Source organism: Perkinsus marinus (genome assembly GCF_000006405.1).
Source record: "Perkinsus marinus ATCC 50983 genomic scaffold scf_1104296952158, whole genome shotgun sequence".
Classification (NCBI taxonomy): domain Eukaryota; phylum Perkinsozoa; order Perkinsida; family Perkinsidae; genus Perkinsus; species Perkinsus marinus.
In genome coordinates, this window is record NW_003208985.1 from 196778 (window position 1) to 216070 (window position 19293).

The following is a 19293-nucleotide window of genomic DNA, read 5'->3' on the forward strand; positions in this document are numbered from 1 at the left end:
TAGGATGGTGTATCCTCAGCCTTACACGTTGTCCCACAAAATGTCGACGTGCAGCAGCAATCTTCTCCCTCTCTTTCAGCGCTTGGAACCCAGCACCATGAGCAGTAACCCACTCGTCGACATTGTCCTCGATACAAGCCCGAATACGAGACAAATGGCGCTGATAACCTTGTGGATCAAACACGTAATCAACGTAAGGTTCCAAAGCTGGGAAAAATAATGTAGGCGGCTCCCGCCCATACATTAGGAAAAATGGGGCATACCCAGTCACACTATGAGGTGTAGTGTTGTAGGCCCACAACACTGACCGTAAGTGATCCTGCCAGGTATCCACCCTCGTCACATGAGTTCTCAATAAATTGAGAATGGTGCTGTTAAACCTCTCCACATGACCATTTGCATTGGGGTGATAGACCGAAGTACGGGACTTAGCTATACCTAGCTGAGCCAAGACATCCTTGAACAGCTGAGACTCGAACGCACTCCCCTGGTCTGAGAGTATCCTAACCGGGGGACCATGAATCGAAAAGATATTCAGTAGGGCCTTCAGTGCCTCCGCAGCACTCTCACCTGCCACGGGGACAGCTTCGGCCCACCTTGTGAAGTGGTCCACCACTACCAATAGTTTAGATACACCGCTTCTGCTGGGAGCCACCGTCAGGAAATCGATAGCTACTGTATGCCAAGGCGAACCAACCGGGTACGGGACATACGGCAAGTGGGGTAGCAAGACGTTCTTATGGGGTGCACAGCCTTCACAGTGCAACAAGAACTCACTAATATCCTTACTCATACCTGGCCAGTAAGCTGTACGTCTCAACCGTGCCACCATGTGCTCTCGTCGAAAGTGTCCCGCCTCCTCATGAAACCGATCTAATGCTTGGCGTCGAAGACCTTCGGGGACCACTGGAACAAACCTCGAAGTCGCCTCTTCATTAATCTGCACTCTTCGTACCAATAGACCAGAATCATGAACCCGGAGGGTTAGCCAAACTCTCCGATAAGGCCGATACTCTAGATCCTTGAGCTCATCCTTCGCTAAAGGCTCTCCTGTCCAGACCCTGTCTCTCACCACCCGAAGAACAGGATCCAACTCTTGCTCACGTACCAAATCAGCTGTTGACCATTGCTCACAGAGGGTGAGAACACAAGCAGGGGCAAAATTGTCCTTCTCCATCGCATCGGCCTCCCTGCCTTCAGTCAATAGCTTGTCCGTCACCAGGGCAGGCGTACCTTGCAGTTCACGCTGGAGTGCTCCAAGATCTGGCTCTGCCACTTTGTCGTCGGATGTAGTAATCCGGGACAAGGCATCAGCTACGACGTTGTGCTTACCCTTCTTGTAAAATACCTTAAATTTAAACTGAGACATACTAATGAGCCAGCGTTGCACTTTCGCCGTCGTAGCCGTCTGTATCCATTCCAAAGGCTTGTGGTCCGAAAAGACGACCAATTCCAAATGGTAACCCCAGAGCAACGGTCTGAACCGTTCCAATGCCTTGAAGATAGCATAGGCTTCCCGCTCATACACCGGCCAGACTTTCTGGGTAGGGGTCAGAGACTGGCTGAAGAAGGCTAAAGGCCTTCCGTCCTGCTCCACCACAGCCCCTATCGCTACATCGCTGGCGTCGGTCATGAGCTGAAACGGTCTCGAGAAATCTGGATAGGCCAACAAGGGGAGGCTGGCTATCCACTGCTTCAGGTCATTGAAGGCCAGCTCTTCCTCCTTGCCCCACTGATTTCCGAGTTCCACAACCTTGTTCTTCGTACAGTAGTTCACAATTTCATAAAGACACCGAGACTTATCCGCAAAGTGCGGGACAAAATTCCTATAGTACCCTGCCAGCCCTAAGAAAGACCGAAGGGCCGGGGCAGTCCGAGGTAGAGGCCACCGTAAGATAACCTCGGCCTTACCCAAGTCGGGACTCATACCAGTACTATTGAACATATGACCCAAATAGGTCACTCGATCCTGCATAAACTCGCACTTCTCAGCAGCCACCGTCATACCAGTCGCCCGTAGAAGCTCAAAGACGATCCTCAAGTGCTCCAGATGCTCTTCATCAGATCTACTAAAGATTAGGACGTCATCGAGATAAACCCTTACAAAGGGAAGGTGTCCCAGGATAGCATCCATCAACCGCTGGAAGGTAGCCGGGGCACTTGCCAAACCAAAGGGCATCATCACCCACTCATACAATGGGAAGCCTGGACCGGGGCAGAAGGCGGTCTTCCGTTGGTCCTCCTTGCGAACCGGGATCTGCCAGTAACCACTTCTCAAATCGAGAGTCGAGAACACTCGTGCACCAGCCAGGTGCTCTTGTACGTCGTCTGGCCGGGGCACAGGGTACGCCTCAGTATGGCATGCCTTGTTGAGGTTCCTGTAGTCAATACACATCCGGACTTTACCATTCTTCTTCGGGACGAAGACACACGGGAACCTCCATGCCGACGTACTCCTTCTAATAACACCAAGCTCCTCCATCTCCTTCAGTAAGGCCGAAATCTCATCCCGATATTTGTGAGGAATAGGCCTTATCCTCTCACAAATCGGACGAGTCGTCCCAGTCTCGACCGAGTGCTCAGCTTGAGTACAACGTCCGGGACGTAGAACGAAGAGGTCCTTGAACTCCTCACATAGGTCAGCAACTGGTTGTTGCGCTTCTGTAGGGCTCTCACATATATCTGGTAGCTTAACCGTCTCGTCCAGAAACTCTGGGACCGCAAACCGTAAGGGATCTTGGCAGATATCATCTCCTTCGAAACCATCTACATGCTCCCAAGCAGCTGGGGGCCACTCCTCTCCCTTAATAAGCTCTTTCCCTTTCGGCTTAGACGTGCCGGGAACTCTAGCCTGTGATTCGGCCGGGAGCTTCAAGTTGGCTCTCTCTAACTCCTCATTAGTCATGAGAGGCCCATCCGCTCTCAGGCCGGCACACCCAGTCGGGGCAGAGCAAATATCACAAGGGAAATCGAAGGTGGAGACATCCAAATGGGCAAATGCAGCTGCACAGCCCACGCAATAATGTTCTGGCTCTCTCACACAGTCGATTTCTATCTCTTCTTCGGGACAAGGCTTCTCACACCAATCCTCAACAGGCACCGAAACCGTATCCTTCGACGTATCACTGTAGGCCACATCCTCGCCCACAGCCTTGTCCGATGCCTCAGTATTAGCCTTGTCCTCAACCAAGATCTTGTCGGTCTGGCTCCCTATATCGACCACACCCGTGACCACCTCTTCTTCGGAGTCAACGGTCTGGACACCTTGCGTTACCAATCTCCCAGTAGTTTCTAACACTTGACGTTGTTGGGCAGCCATCAAAGCTATCCTTGGAGACACCGACTCCATCATCGAAGTAGGACTGCTCAACACAGAATCTATATAGGAGGTCGCGCTGCCACCTTGGCAACACCGCCTCGACCGTACACCTCTGTCAACGGCGTCCAATGCATCTCGCATCAACCATGGAATACCAGGCGGGCCTGCCTTCGTATTCCTACCAATAATACGCACCGGTTTCTCTGAATACAATATATCTAACTGAAAATATTTTAAGAAGTCGTGCCCCAGAATCACGGGGAACGCCAACGATTCTACAATAAAAGCCGTAATCAAAAAGGGGATACTCAACTCATCAGCAGTGGAGTGGGCTCTCTCCCCCACCCCAGTTGCTGTAATCAGATTAATCGTTAATGTTGCCACACCAATAATCTTACAAGAGGACTTATCTATTGTGATCAACGACGGCCCATTCACGGGGCTAACTTCACAGCCAGCAGGAATCACATCACGTGCTACCATCGTGGCACAGCAGCCAGTATCCACGAGACAGCGAACAGGGCCAACAGACTGAAAATTTGACACAAGTTGTACAGACAAGAATAGACCAGAATCATCTCCAAAAGGGTACAAAGTCAATGTTTTCTTATGATCATCAGGGGTCAAGACTTTAGCGACTGGCGACCGCGGGCTGCTGGGCGGCCGCCCCGCTAATTTCCCTGTTCCGGCGTCACACCCTTCTTAATCTTCTCCAGCAGAGCTGGGCGCTCAGGACACGAGCGGGACAGGTGTGCCTTAGAACCACAGATATAGCAACCCTCACTGAACTTCTTATGAGGACAGTTGTAGGATGCATGCTTCCCCTCACAGAGCCCGCACGGCATCAGCTGTCTCCTGGGCTGCGTGGGCCCTGCACGCATGTCCTTATCCTTACGACCAGGGTCTTGTTGAGCCTTGAGGATGTCCTTCAGGGACCCAAGCAGGGCATTCTGCGAAGTATGCATAGCGTTGATAGCCTTAGTCTGAGATTCGATAAGCGAAGCCAACTGCTTGTCCTTGTCTGAGGGGTGTTGCGCCACCGCCCCGGGGCACGCATGCTCATCCTCGGACACAGCCGCCGCAGCGTGCTTGGCCGTCCGAGACTGCTTCCCTCTGTAATCCTCTATAATCTGGCAGACCTCAGTGATACCCTTAGGTCGACGTCTTCTCAAAACCGGCCTGGCTCCCTCCGGGGCACAGGCAATAAGCCGATCCAACAACATACGACTCTTAACCAAAGGGGGAAGTTTCTCCTCCGCCGGTAACATCTTGTCGTACTCCTCCAGGGCCCGCTTCAAGATGGCCATGAACTGACTGACATGACCCTTCCCGTCCCAAGATAAGGCGTGGAACTTTTCCAAGGCCTCGTCGGGACGAATCAGGTCAAAGAGCTGTAACATCATCTCTCGATCAGCAGCGAAGTCCTTCTTGCCAGCGTTCTCATCCCAAGTATCAAAATAGGAATCCCTGAAGAAGCTACCCAATCTCTCGGCCATCATGTGCTCGTTCCAACCGGCCGCCCTGGCATCTGCCTCGAACCTTCGGAACCAGATCCTTAGGTCGGAGGCTCCATCGTATCTTTCCGGCATCTGGGCGGTCACCACTTGCAACGTCTGACCAGTGAGGAGAGGCGCCAACATACCTCTCGTCTGTGATAACTCGGCCTGCTTGTTGTCCTCAGCCGACTCAGTAACCATACTTTGATGCTTCAGTGTTGGGGTCGCTTGAGGGGGTGACCTTTCCTCTAACACGCGGTTATACTCTTCAACTGAACGCCTCGCCATCTCGGTCGCCTGCTTAGCCGCCGCCTCACCCAACTCAGCACGAATGAACTCGTCATAGGCCTCCTGAGCTGCCTCCTCAGGATCACGACGCACCAAGGGGGCCCGAGGGCCCTCCCCCTCCGCTCGGGGCAGAGTGGGGGTAGAACCAGAAGCTGATCCAACCATCTCGTAGTTGTAATCGTTCGTAACAAGGAGCTGCTACCAAAAAGGTGTCGGGGTATCGGTTGATGAACTCTAAGAACAACACAACAAGGGAACTCGAGCTAGAGCAACCAATACTACGACCCTAGGACAATAACAATAAGCGCACTACCTGCACTTAAGTTCTGTACGAATACCACAGACTTAGCAGCACAGTAATCGATATTGGGCTCATTCGCTATACTGAGGAAGGCGAAGGTTTGATGAGATAACAAGGGTGCAGGCAAACTGGACCCACAACACACGGTGTTTACGTGATGAATCCGTAACGCACAAAGATGATATAGGTGGAGGCTTGGTGTTGAGAGAATACTCACTGCTCACTCAGGAATAGTAGCGACGCTACTGTAGCGTTCCTGTTCACTATGTAAGGATGAACACCACTTTGCTATTCATTCGCTCTCAACAACACTGAGTGTACTGCTGATGAAGTCTTTATTTACTGATTTGTTTTCGACGAGGATCGTACTTGTGCGTTACACGCTCATTACACACGCATACGTTCTTGTCACCTTGCTCGAGTTTGACTTTACTGCAATCAACTGCAGTGAAATTCAGTGCTGAGCTGTGAGGATTCCCAAGTAGAGGGATGGGTCATCGTTCTTCGAGCGAACTTAGCCATAATAAATTTCGGGAAGTTCTCAGTGCTCTCCCTGAGTCCACAACTCTCAATGTTCGTCCATCTTCTCATCCTGGTACTTGTCATGTACGTGGTAATGGCGATCGATGCTCTACCAAATGGTGATACGCTGATTGGGGTCGGCAAGTGCCGTGATGCAGACTGCCCTGACAACTGCAAGCATTGTCATTGCCGATGCTGTGACCCCAAGCAAGGTGAAGGTATAGGGGCTGCGTGCCCTGACCCAGACTGTCCAGACGATTGTAAACATTGTCATTGCCGTTGCTGTTGAAAGTCCCTTCATGGGCTGTGCGCACACCATAAGCGCAAGTGGTAGATCATCTTTCCCCTTCGGCCACTTTCACGCCGAGCGATTTTGGGCTAATATAAGTCCACCAATTTGAACTATTATTATTTCGAGTGCAAGGAACCAACAACGGTTTCCCTTGCGCCATAAGTTGGTATAATCCGAGTACTTCCAAGATTGCTCTGAGTTCGTGTCAATCGGTTGCTGAAGTCGTTCAAAAGATTCAGTCAGATTGTGTGACAAACCCGTAGTGCTCGAAGATGATACAAATAAGGTCTTGGTTGACAGAACACTTCGTTTCGTAGAGTATTGAAACATCGAGAATTGGCTGTAGTAGTGCTCGTCTCTGCTTATCCAATAACACTCATTATGCACGGATGAGTACTTCTTCTTGAAGAAGTCTTCTTCGCTATTCAACACAAACCCTCACTGCGAACAACTAGACGACAACTGAAGAGCAACAGTCATACAGCTATTTAACTGTCAACTTTAGGAGCACAAAAAGAATACAGATGAATACTTGTTTTATAAGTAAGCACTCTTCACGTGGTAGTAGTACTCGTTCCTGCTCGTTATGCAGGGATGAGGACTACCTCATCCCTATTTAATTATACTTGACAACACTGCATGTACTGTCGAACAAGTTCTTATCAAAATCTCGACTCTTGAACTGCACGAACACTCAGACAGATGAGCGAGTCCGTGGGCTTCTAGGCCATGTATTGACAACACACAGGAACCATACTCCCCACTGCACTGACTAGCACATCTCGACACGATGAGTCCCTTCTCGCATTCATCTTTTATTTTTATAATGGTCATCCAGGTGGCAGATATCGGGCAGGGCAAGACAGAAGAAAAACGTTGCTCGAGCTCGATCTCTCTTGATTCACCGCTCGTGTGGGAATTGCTACTCGTGTCTTACACGCGCACTACGCACCCGTATATTCTTGCTACGTTGCTCGAGTTGGGGTTTAGTGTAATCAACCGCAATCAGACTTGGCGTTGAGCCGAGTAAAATTAGAACTTGTCGTGCCTCCGGCGAAGTTGACCTTATCAACTCAAGCCTTTCAGTGCTCTCTCTGAGTCCACATTGTGCACTGTGTATTCAATGTTCGTACGCCTTCCCATCCTGGCACTTGCTATGAGTGTGATGATGGTACTACCATCATGGTAGCGATGATCGCTAAGCGATCGATGCTTAACGCTATGATACGCTGCTCGAGATTGGCCAGTGTCGTAATGCAGACTGTCCTGATGACTGTAAGCATTGTGGTCATTGCCGTTGCTGTCCGCCCCTTGACTAACTGATTGCGGTGAAAGCGGTGAAATTCACCGCTACAGACTCTGATGGTGAATCGGATGAATCATTTTAGGTTATCGAACACATTCGACTCGAATGATTCGAGCCGAACCATGCTAGGCAAGTACAAGTCCATCTATTTAAGTTATGACTATTCGGAGTGCGAGAGAGCACCAACGGTTTCCCTTGTACCATTAGTCGGTAAAAAAAGAAATCACACTCTGATTACTTTCGAGATCGCTTCGAGTTCTAGTCAGTGGATACACTTGTGCAAACGTCTTCTAGTGTTAGGTGCTGTATTGGATATCCCACTCCTGGGCGCGTGGGTCTGGTGGGCTGGAAGACAGAAGGTGTCTGTGGCTTCCAGCCCTCGAAGCATCGAGTTAGTCCGACGAGCGCCTCTGCTGGCGCCGCGCACGTTGCGCTCCGGCGGCCGCGTGCCGGCGATGAGACGCCGCGCAGGGTCGACCAACCGATGCTTGCTCCCGGGAGTGGCGGGCTGGGTTGAAAGAAATCATACCCGGCATACGCCATCTGGTTTTGTAAAGCTGCGGCGGTGTTCGGCCTTACGGGTCGTTTCACGACGCACCCCGAAAAAGGATGGAGGACGCACCGCGGGTGATATGCACGTGTGTGACAGAGACGCACTGTGTGACGCGCCCTCCGTATCGGTATTTAACTTGTGTCAACTAGTTAACACTTATTAACTAGTTAACCCTTGATAATTAATCACTATCATTGTCCGTGTCGTCCACGTCATTGGATACGCCATGTGAAGCTAATTTCGTAGGAACACCGTGTCAACCTCAACAACAAGACCGTCCGAGGAACACCTGTGTCTTACATTTGATCAAGTAACTTCTTCACTTCTATCAACATCTCCTCCAACCACTGCTATCTATCATCTTCGCTTCCCTCCTCTTCTAATTCACTTCGATACCGCTCCATCTCCAACTCAACACCTTTTCAACGCCTATTTGGATAATAGTAACTTCTATAATAGAAGTTCTATTCCTAGCTCAATATGATCGTTCTCAATAATCAATAATATGATCCCAAATCAGTAGAATCACCTCCACGTATGCAGTGGACTCGGTTAAATCGCCTCTTGACCTGGATTCCTCCCAAGTCCTTTGACTCTTCCTACATTTCGATTTCACATCCGTCATGCGAATCCTGCATTTGTCAATCACCACACTCTATAGAGTCAGTCGAGAACGATATTGTATACTCTTAACACCTCAGCATTTGGGGAGCAAAAGGAACTTCTATTCGCAGCGGGGGAAGAAATAGAATTTAAAAAAATCGTTTATGGATGGAAGTTAAAGAGCTCCAACTTGAACACATCCCCCTAGGACCGACAATTCCAAAAGTTTGGAGGAAACTATTTCAATTCGAGAACTCCAATTGAGACTTTGATATTGACCTATATTCTGGGCGCGTGATTTAGTTTTACGGCGCGTGACTCGTATTCCGCCGACTAGGAATGGATTGATGTAAAACCCTTCTGACACGGGAGTGTGGGTGAGGAATCACGTAGCGGTAGAGAAGCACCAACACGAAACCCGGAGCCAGCAGGCCCGCATTATTGGCGCTGCGCCACCGCAACGTGATTGATGTGTGAGGCTGACCTTCACACATCTCCCGGGTCGGGAGGGTTGGGTGAGAAGAACCAGAGGGTTCCATCATTGTACTGTAACAGTGCACGCCGCAGCATATTGCTACGCCACAGCGTCAATCATCATGAGTGAGAGTAGTCGATCATATCAACTTGCTCTGCACGCACGCGCACATCTCTTACGGGTATGAGTCTCTATCGTCTGCGTGCGGGGACGCACGCTTCATAATTGCGTGCTGGGGGACACTCCCTCAGTCCGATCAGGTTTTACTCACGCGACACGACGTTTGCTATCACTTATAGCATCATTTCGAGAACGAACTTTTCGAGTGTTGACCTCCCACAATGGTCTGCATGCGGAATAGCAGTTTGTTATCGTTTTTAATGTCTATAAATCTAATTTTCAAGGTCTCGGGTGGTTCATCGTTCGAGGCGAGTTTCGACCCGGAAACTACCATCGGTGATGTTAAGAAGAATTGTGTCAAAACATCAGGAGTCCCTGCAGAGCAGCAGAGGCTCATCTATAAAGGTCGGATATTGAAGGATACCGACACTATAAACCAACATAAAATTGAAAGTGGCCACACCATCCATCTGGTCAAAGGCGCTGCTCCTGCTGGCAGTAGTGCCCAACCTGCCGCTCCTCCTCCTGCTGCTGGTCAGCTTGCTGAGCCCATTGCGAATCCAACACCGCCCCCGTCATCATCGACTACTGCTCGTCCTACTAGTGATTATATGCAACAAGGTATGGCCCAGGGTGCTATGATGCAGGATCCTCGGATGATGTCACAGATGATGCAGAGCCCTATGGTGCAGCAAGCCATGCAGGTAGGGCTGCAGTGTGCAGTGTGGGAGGAAAATATGCACATTGGGCGGCAATTGGAAAAGATTTCGGGAAATTTCGGGAAGATCGTGTTGGTTTCTGGGCGAACCTAGTTCGTATATGAACTTTTGCAATTAGTGAGGAAAAATTCTGAGCCCAGTTGCGGAAAGCAAACATATATCCCAACACTGGACGTGAGTGGAATTGACGGCATTTTTCTACGGTCAGGCACTTGCTGAGAATCCTCAGCTGTTACAGCAGATGATGGGAACAAACCCGATGATGCAACAGATGATGGTAGGCCTATAATTCGTTGTGTTGGGGGTATTTGTTGTCGACAGGCCCAGAACCCTCAGACGGCCGCTATAATGTCGAACCCCGATCTTCTTCGGTTCTTGATGAACCCACAGACGATGCAAGCTATGATGCAGTTGAATCAAAATATGGTAGCAGTATCGTCAGCAGGTACAGAGTAGGGGATATCGTGATGATTTTGTAGGAGGGAAATCAGCCACAACAACAAGGTATGGCAGCTCCTGCGGCTCCGACACCCACGCCTGTACCCACTCCTGCTACTGGTCAGACTATAGTGCCTCCTCCAAATTCTCCGACAGGTAATGTTGTTGTGGGATGGTATTAATATGGCGTGCTCCTAGGACCATCGACTTCTGGACAGCCAGATTATGCTTCAATGATGCAGGCCATGCAGAACAACCCTCTGATGGCACAGATGCTAGGTAAGGAGGATAGATGGTGGGAGAGGGGTACATCTCGTATTATCAGCTGGTGGTCGAGACGGAGCTGTCCCCGCACCTAATCAGGCTGAACTGGAGCAGAGATATGCTAGCGAATTGGGAATGTTACGGTCAATGGGTTTTGTCGATACGTAAGCAGCTGATCATCCTGCTCGAATTTATGGTGATCTAATGCAGGGTAACCAATCTTGAGGCGTTGCGGGTTTGCGATGGTAACGTTGAGCTTGCTGTTAATTACCTTTTCGATATGGGTGCTGGCAATTAGATAGTACGATTGTAGCTATGTATGTAGAGATACCTTTTCTTGTATACTCGAGTTTTGTGTTCGATTAGTGGATGGCGAAACGACGGGCAAATCGCGATGCGTGTTCGAAAAATTACTTCTAAGATATGAATACTTTGTCTACAACACTCTCTTGAATGTATTGTTTGTAGGGACGGTTTGAATCCACGGTGCGAATTCCACCTAATATTTCTAGGACCTCCCTAGGGGGGGAAGCTGGTAGCGGTGGACTCAAAAAGGCATTGTAGCTGAGTTACCGAAGTCGCCATCTCGTTGCCTTCAGATACTATCGCACTGCCAGGCGGAGTCTCACCCGATTCCCTCGTGGAAGGACACCACTCAACTGAGCGACTGAAACTCAACCTGCGCTGAGTGACTGTTGTGTTTACTACGGCAGGTGGAACGGTACGAGAGTTTTACCAATGTTTGACACTCTGTATGAAGACCCTAGCTTGGGCTGAGGACTGGGTTGTGTATCAGACTTGGATAAGTGCGAATATACAGGTTTCCGCTGTCGTCCGATACTGACTTCAAACTCAACATACTAGAACTCTTATTATGGCAGACGAGAAGTCTTAAGCTATGTAAAAGTGGAGAGAGTTTCGAAGCTGAAAGAAGTTCAATATAGGCCCTATATTATAGGGGAGGTCATCAACTAGCAACATAGCAGAAAGCCAGTATCGTCGCGGGTTCGGCAGAAACACAGAAGCCCGGTAGGAGGATTCGGTTAATGAGCCTCCGAAGAGATGTTATCACTCGATAACCTCGATATCCTTGGAGAGCTCGCTCTGAGCGTACCATCCATGAAATCGTTGATCATGAGGAGAGCCGCTTTTGGTTGGTCTTGGGGTACGAGGTGCCCTGCTAGGTATACCTGCAGGAATGGTGCTGGGATGAAATCCAGTCATCGGCGATGACTCATCGCAACGTGGGAAAATATGCACATGGTCAACTGCATTTGTTAGTGACATATAGTGGAAATTGTGAGAAAATGTAGGGGAAGTATTGTTGGTTCCAGTACACTTCTACTGGAATTTGTATGTATACTTTTATAATAGCGGAGAAACTCTTGAACTCAGCTGAGGAAAACGAACACATATATTGCAACGCTGATTTGTCGTACTTGCAAGAAACCAAACATTCCTTTCTCCTTCCATCTGATGCTGCGGAGTTGACCAATTGATATACCATCAATACCCTGAGAAACCAACCTAGGGTTCGGTGAATCGGAACATTGGATCAGTAATCCGCAATATTCTTCCTGTTGTTGGCTACCTTATATTCATAGCGACGAGCGTTGCGGAATGCATTCCGACCGGGCCATTCCAACGCATCTGCTGCTTGTTCGCAGCCGATCCAGTTACCGGCAAAATCTTGATCCCCAGCATAGAGGAGAATCTTTGCAAGAGAAGATGTTCGTGACTTCGAGCCGAGATGATGTACACGAAATGTCAAAATGTCCACAATCGACATCAGGGCGACTACCAATCGCAGTCTGTGTTCATAGTTCACCAACACACTGCCAATAATACTGCATCACAAGAGTCCCCCCACTGTACTAGAATTTGGACGTTCTAGAAAAGTATGGGAAAATATGCACACGGTCAACTCGGAGTTGACCATGTGCATATTTTATGGTGACAATATGAAAACTCTGAGGGAATTTTTTGGACAATTCTTGTTGATTTTGGAACATTTCCTCCCAATTCGTGTATGAACTTCTCTCACGAGGGAACTTTTGGGCGCAGCTGAAAGAAGTGAACATACGTTACTCCAACACTGTTCAAGAAACTATCTTCGACTCGTATGTAACTCACCTCGATTCCAGCCTCAAGTAAATCGGGCAAATAAAGATTATCAGAGGGCAAAAGTGCATCAGGCCCGAAGTCCCCTATAATGGAGACCTGCGATTGAAGTACAAACATTTCATCCACATCTCTCACATCGTCTGTGCAGGAGGTGAATTTCTTGTTAACACCAAGTTTCCTCTGCACCTTACGCCTGTTGAGAAAACGATCCAACTGAAAACAACAGGGTGGAGTCTCGTCAAGCATGCGACCCACCCTCGGATCTCCAACTTGGCCTGTGCTTCCGTCCTTAGTTGTGATCCTCATATCGTATCTACAATGCGAACCATTTCACTAATATATCCTATCATAGCAAATCTCCTTACATGTTGATGCCGCGCCTTTTGAATGGAGCACTCATGGAGTCGGCGTTACAGACTTTGGCCAAGCGCTCGCACATCAGCTCTAACACAACGGAGTTTAATTCGAGTGCGAAGGACGCCCAAACCGTTGGTTTCTCACCGTCGCCTGCTAAACACTGTGGTATACCCCTCGTGCATTTCCCAACAGCTCTAGTCATGTTCAGATATCTAAGAAGGCTGATACACAACATAGGAGGCTTTGTTCTCGCACTCTCCGTAGGTAGCAACGCGCGGAGCGGTACAGCTTTTAAAAGCCATCTGGGGGAATGAAGGTACCCTATCAGGGACGGTTCTATGATATCTCCGTCGTATATCCGCCTACTGAATCTCGGCATTCATCCATCCATTTCCAATAGCTAATCCCCGGAGGTTAATATTAGGGTAGCGCAGCCCCTTATTTTCTCGTCATATTTTATGCGCTATTGCAGGTATGTAATGACCTAAGCAGTGGAACTGACGGTTCGACGACACTCGATATAGAGTTACCAGCATACGACTCCCCAGCGATGTAGAAGGCTCTATTTTTATACTGTCTGTGCTGAGAGAAGAACCCTAGAAGGGCCAAGTACCTTTCAATGCATCAGTCGCTCGGGATGCAATGCTGGTCAATGATGATTGCATTCAATGATCAGTGTTGGAGGAATATATGTTCGCTTTCCTCACCTGAGCTCGAAATTCCATCACAGTGATGGAATTTCGAGCTACAGTAAGTGACTTACTGTAGAATTTTACATGCAAATTCAAGTAGAAGTGTACAAGACCCGACAATAATTCACCGAAACTTTCCTCATAATTTTCATACTCTCACGGTGAGAGTATGAAAATTATGAGGTGTTGGTGAGAGTCTCACCAACACATGTAGTTGGCCATGTGCATACTCCCCCCCCACAATGTTCGCCTTACAAGTCGTCAGCGGCTTCGTGCGAGCCCCTCGTGACGGGCGGTCCCTCAGCAAAGCCAGCCCCGGCAGGTTGGTCAACGAAGAGGAGGTTCGCTCGGGTATAAGACGATACACAGTTGAAAAACTATGCGGAGCGAAGATCGCGTACAGTCTGGTGACACTCTGTTGGAAATTGAGGAGTTCTGTGGAGCAGAATAGCGGCATTCCATCCGACGAAGACCAACCGTACTGTATAGGCTACTGTAATGCCTCAAGATACGAGGCATTTTTTCTACAAAGCGTTTAATCCAAGAAAATGGAAACACTACTATGGTAGATACTATGGTTATCGATTATACACATAAACTGAACTGGCTGGGCCTTGTTGTAGTAGTCTGTGGATGTTTACGTTCACCTTCGCGCTTCGGACTGTTAAGTATTGGCTACGTTTTGAACGAGAACAGCGCATCGGCCGAGTCGCTCTTCCTTTGCAATAAGAGAAGCAGCCCGGTCATTGGGTGTTCACCACCAGCCAAGGGTTCTGCTAGCCGATGGAGCAAGCAGCATCACCCGAGGATGGAGAAGAGTGAGATAGAATTCAGCTCGGGACATTTCTCTGTATTCTTTTTCCTCTGAGGAATGTGGCTATCACTGAAGAATTAGTGGCAGGAATAAGGATGAAGGGCTCGGATGCATCTATCTAACGGTTTTGCATACTAGAAACGGTTAGATCCGCCTCTAGTTTTACACCTCTAGCCGAATTGGCAACACAGTGGTTTTTGATGATAGAGGGGTACGGGGAAAGTAGAGATTCCGTCTAACTCATACTCTAGGGTAAGTCACGAACACCATTGCCTAGCTCGAATAGGATTCTAAACGCAGTAACTCGAACAATACGAGCCCACAACTCGAAATTGCGCAATTGGCGCGATATTAGTGGCCCAAGAAATGGGATTGGCCGGGAGCGCGAAATTTGTGGCCAAATTTGTGGATCGATAGACGCCCGAGAATTGAGCGGTGTCCTAAGTCTAAGGGAGTGTCAAGCGGTCAAGTCAGCACGTTCCAACTTGGATACCGTATCCAAGTAGACCCTGGAACTTCCAAGGTCTACACCTCGCCACACATTCTTAGCATATCCGGTTTCTCGTGCACAGCCACCACAACGAGTATCATCTTGCGGCTCAGGGAGGTGTGTGCTTATGCTTTACCTGATATGACCTCCAAGTTCCAGCCTGAAACTTTCAGGGCCTAACTCTCCGTAGTTAGTGAGAAGTCGAAGCCGGGTAAAAAGTTTTCTCCACATATTCTTAGCATAGTATGCTAAGCATACACGTGTTGAAATTGCGCCTCAAAATATCAACTTTTAGTGGGGGAGTATATCTATAACTCCGCTCCTGAATCAGGAGTCCTGATCTAGTGCTATACATCAACATAGCCATGGCCGTCCATTCCACCCATGGCCGTCCTGTTACGTCGTGCTAAGTTAGCACTGCTAACTATTGTGACTCGTCACTCGCACAGTGCGAGTGACGAGTGCGAGTCGCACTGGAGTTGGTTTATGGTTTGGCAGTCCGTGGCAATTTCCACACCCCGGGTAACGTTTTTGCTGAGGGTGTCTCCCAGAAATTGACGTACACTGACCTTTACACTGTTTTACGTACGGGCTTTCTCAAGGACGACCCAATATACCAACGTTTGCAACGCGAGTCTCCGAGCACTGATGGTGCCACTTTGTGGCGGGCGGCTATTGATGAGGTCGATAACCACACCATGGCTGGCCCCATCGACGGCGACAGTTATGCGACTGACTATTTGATTTCACGTAGATTTCCCGTACGCCAGGTCTCCAAAACGAGGCCCTGTGACGATTACACTGCGTCGGGTCTGAACGATTGCCAATACTTCGATCGTCCCATGGCTCTACCCACCATTGACTTGATTACACAGATGTACAACGCTCTGTCGGGTTCCTGGCCTGATGATCTTGATCCGCATATGGAGTGCTGATCGCTAGAGTGCTTATCGGCAAGTCGCGTCGTTTCCTCCACACACTTTCTCTGCTCTTGTCGCTATTCGTAATCCGTCTCCGCCGCATTTATATTTGTTTAGACACTTCGCTCAGGCTTTTGGAGCCAGATCGAGTGTCTGGAACTATCTACGAGTATCACAAGCATTGGTCTTCCTCTCCAGGGCATATTTTTCCACTATCGTCGTTAGCTATATCGATGATTTTTCTGGCGGCGAAGGTGTATCGACTGTCGACTCAGCCTACTCTTCCTTCCTCTTTTTGAACTCTATTCTAGGCTGGAAATTAAAAACTTCGAAAAGTTCTTCACCTTCTCATGCCATGGTTCTTTTAGGCATCGAAATATCTGTCTACAAACGAGCTGTTTCTCTTTCTGTTCCGCGTGAAAAATTACATCGTATTTGTGGTTCTCTTGTCAATATTCTCTCATCGGGAGTTCTACCTTTTGGTCGAGCCTTGAAATTATGCGGTAAGTTAAATTTTGCTGCTTCCACCTTTGCTTCCTGTGCTGGTAGACCCTTCATTCGGGTGCTTTACGATCATATCCATTTTGGACGTAAGTCCGGTTCGTCTTCCCAGTCACACTGCCATCGATTGTCTCCGATCATTGCTTTTTCTTTTACGCAGCTTCTCTGATGGACGATGCTTGACGTTATCCTCATTACATAGCTTTCCTGCGGCTGTCATATACTCTGATGCCGATGGGGATTGCCGTCTTGGAGGCTCCAACTTGGAGCATGCCTTATTCGTCTCCACCACAAAAATGTCTACTTCTCAGAACCCTTACCTTTGTCTCTCTCGGCCATCTCTTGTTCCGATCCACCTAACATAGTCTTCCAAGAATGTTGTGCAACCCTCTGTGCAATCTCGACATTTGGTCCCATGCTCCGTAATCATCGTGTGATGATCTTCATCGATGCTACATTTGTAGAACACATGATCTTGAAAGGTTCGTCCAAATCGCCTTCGCTCAATCGCCTGGGACTCGCGTTCTGGCTCTTAGCTGCAAAGATCGTCATTTCGATGTGGATTGGTGGTATACGAAGTCAATTTAACTTGGCTGATGCTCCTTCGCGTAGACTTTATCATGACTTCTTTTCTTGGGATCGGTATAGGTTGATAAGTTCGCGTCCATCTTTATTACATTATGGAAATTGTCAGCATGCCCTCACGAGTCGTGAGTCACGACGTGATGTTATAATATTCATGACTCGTGTAAGTATGTTTCTTGCTTTGCGTTTTGCACTCTTTGTTCATTCGTCAGCAGAAACTCTTCATTTCTCTCAATGTCTGACGAGATTCTCTTTCCACTGCATGTTGCTGCTGCGAGACTAAAGCTGCAACGGCTGCGAAGTGCTCGATTACAGTCGTCATATACATCCACATCGGTATCACGCCGCATACTTGTAGATCCTTCCACTGTAATTGCGTCCACACGACCTTATACTTCGAACAATAAGAGAATACACGATATTGTTGCAGCCTTCCCTCCGACTAACCAGCTATCGTTCCTTAAATCCATGAGAGATCAGAACATCAACATTACCCCACTCATCGAAAGAGCAGCTTCCGAACTACCTTTGCGCTCTGTTCTTCCGTCTACATTAGCAAGCTACAACGCCGGTCTACGTCACTACGTTGCATTCTGTCGTTTATGGTCCGAGTTGTCGGGTACCTCCTTCGGATTTTTATCTCCGTCAGCGTCGATGCTGATGCGTTGGCTTGCTACATACCGCGACGCTTTGACCCAAGCTTGTGAGAGCTTGGAAAAGGAATGGATAAGATGACGGCTGAGGAGTGTTTAGTGCCAAGTCGCGTAGAAAATATAGGCAGACGAGTGTATGTTAGACAACAAGTAGCATATGGAGCCGTAGAATATGAATGTATGCAGTTTTACAAACTTTATAGTGGCTCCCTTAGGGTTCTGTCTACTTGACTCTGTCTATGACGCCGTTAGCATACAAGGCGCGATCTGGAGCATCGATCCGCATATCATCAGTCATATTATCGTCAGTTTCGTACGGTGTGTCATCCGATCGCAACATTCTGATATACGCGATTCTGTCTGTAGGCGCTGAAGTATCATTGACCTGCACACACATTGACACTAAGAGTCTTGGTCTGAGACGGACGAACATAATAATGTGTTTTAGCAAATTAGAGAGGCGGTTCACTACAATTTGTAGTCTATAAATGCACTCCCATCGTGGTGTCTCTCTCAGCCATTTCATCATACGGTGATATGTGTTTCTCTCTGAGATTTGATACGGCACACATCGACGGAGTGAAAGCGCCTGCTATTTGCGCAATATAATCTCATCGATGCTTCTCTAGCCTAACACATTTCGTCAGTGTTTTCTTGTTGGAGTTGTATTCTCGGTTTGCCACTTACGGGAGTAGACGTTCGGCAACGTACTTCAAGGACTTCAGCAAGACTCGTGCAAGCGACACTGATCTTAACTTAAGATTGATTCTGGGAGCTCTTGCTCGTCAGTGTGCAAATCATCAACTGAAAACACGATACATTGGTTGTGCGAAAGAATATTGATGAGAGGCGGCGGACGAAATCAAGATGGTCCGGAAAAGTTGTCTAGATTGAAGTCATCTGAAGCTGTTCAAAGCCGCGAGATAACATAAAGGCTCCTCAAGGCCTCGAGCAGAAGCATTGGCTGTTAAAATGCAGGAAGCACTTCTCGCCTTCAGGGCATGGTGGATTGCAACTGCCAGTGGCACATTCATAAGTGGGCTGGACCAGGGAACGGAGTTGGGCGTCGCATTGTGGTACGATGGAGAGCAGGGCAAACCAAATGATGGTGATCAGGGAAAAGTAGGTCTTAACCATTTTAGATAATAACGGATATTAAATAACCTGTATGAGGAAGCCTTTAGGATGTTCATTCACGTCATGTCACGGCTTGTTCGCGCGCGTATGCACGAATCTCGCTCGCCCATTGTTCGTTGCGTGAAACGGCTCGCAGCCCCCAGGCTGAAATGGACAAGATAAGAAGCCTTATTACCTACTATGGATATCCCAAGTGTTGTTGAGTCAACCAGTGCGGGTGTTACTACTAACATGGTGGAGAACCCGCTGGCTGAGCCCCTTGAAGTCCTCGGTATTGCTGAACGGGTGTTACTACTAACTCGGCTACCGTATGCGCACAACCGC

The 19293-nt window shown here is 48.6% G+C and overlaps 5 protein-coding genes across 5 annotated transcripts in view; 2 read left to right on the forward strand and 3 right to left on the reverse strand.

The window, feature by feature from the left end:
* Pmar_PMAR021729 (retrovirus polyprotein, putative) overlaps window positions 1-5268 on the reverse strand; it is a gene marked incomplete at its 5' end in the record, with an annotated part of 7646 nt that extends 2378 nt beyond the window's left edge. Inside the window, 2 exons of the mRNA XM_002777217.1 lie at window positions 26-3522; window positions 4017-5268. Coding sequence (XP_002777263.1) covers window positions 26-3522; window positions 4017-5268 — 4749 coding nt within the window. The remainder of the gene's footprint in view (window positions 1-25; window positions 3523-4016) is intronic.
* A 4267-nt stretch (window positions 5269-9535) lies between these two features.
* On the forward strand, window positions 9536-10994 carry Pmar_PMAR021730 (ubiquitin domain-containing protein DSK2, putative; the record flags this gene model as incomplete). Its single annotated transcript, XM_002777218.1, has 7 exons — window positions 9536-9979; window positions 10203-10271; window positions 10316-10420; window positions 10474-10588; window positions 10631-10711; window positions 10758-10860; window positions 10907-10994. 7 exons carry the CDS (start codon window positions 9536-9538, stop codon window positions 10992-10994), a joined length of 1005 nt encoding a protein of 334 aa, XP_002777264.1.
* Window positions 10995-11764: 770 nt separating this feature from the next.
* Window positions 11765-13479, reverse strand: Pmar_PMAR021731 (conserved hypothetical protein; the record flags this gene model as incomplete). The annotated part of the gene is made up of 9 exons (XM_002777219.1): window positions 11765-11800; window positions 12136-12210; window positions 12288-12410; window positions 12830-12916; window positions 12956-13033; window positions 13076-13133; window positions 13186-13264; window positions 13322-13389; window positions 13433-13479. 9 exons carry the CDS (start codon window positions 13477-13479, stop codon window positions 11765-11767), a joined length of 651 nt encoding a protein of 216 aa, XP_002777265.1.
* A 228-nt stretch (window positions 13480-13707) lies between these two features.
* On the reverse strand, window positions 13708-14246 carry Pmar_PMAR021732 (conserved hypothetical protein; the record flags this gene model as incomplete). The annotated part of the gene is made up of 2 exons (XM_002777220.1): window positions 13708-13790; window positions 14125-14246. Coding segments are annotated over 2 exons (205 nt in total), but the record flags the coding sequence as incomplete, so codon positions are not given.
* Window positions 14247-15557: 1311 nt separating this feature from the next.
* Pmar_PMAR021733 (hypothetical protein) lies at window positions 15558-16108 on the forward strand (the record flags this gene model as incomplete). The annotated part of the gene is made up of 2 exons (XM_002777221.1): window positions 15558-15627; window positions 15672-16108. 2 exons carry the CDS (start codon window positions 15558-15560, stop codon window positions 16106-16108), a joined length of 507 nt encoding a protein of 168 aa, XP_002777267.1.
* Between the last annotated feature and the right edge of the window lie 3185 nt (window positions 16109-19293).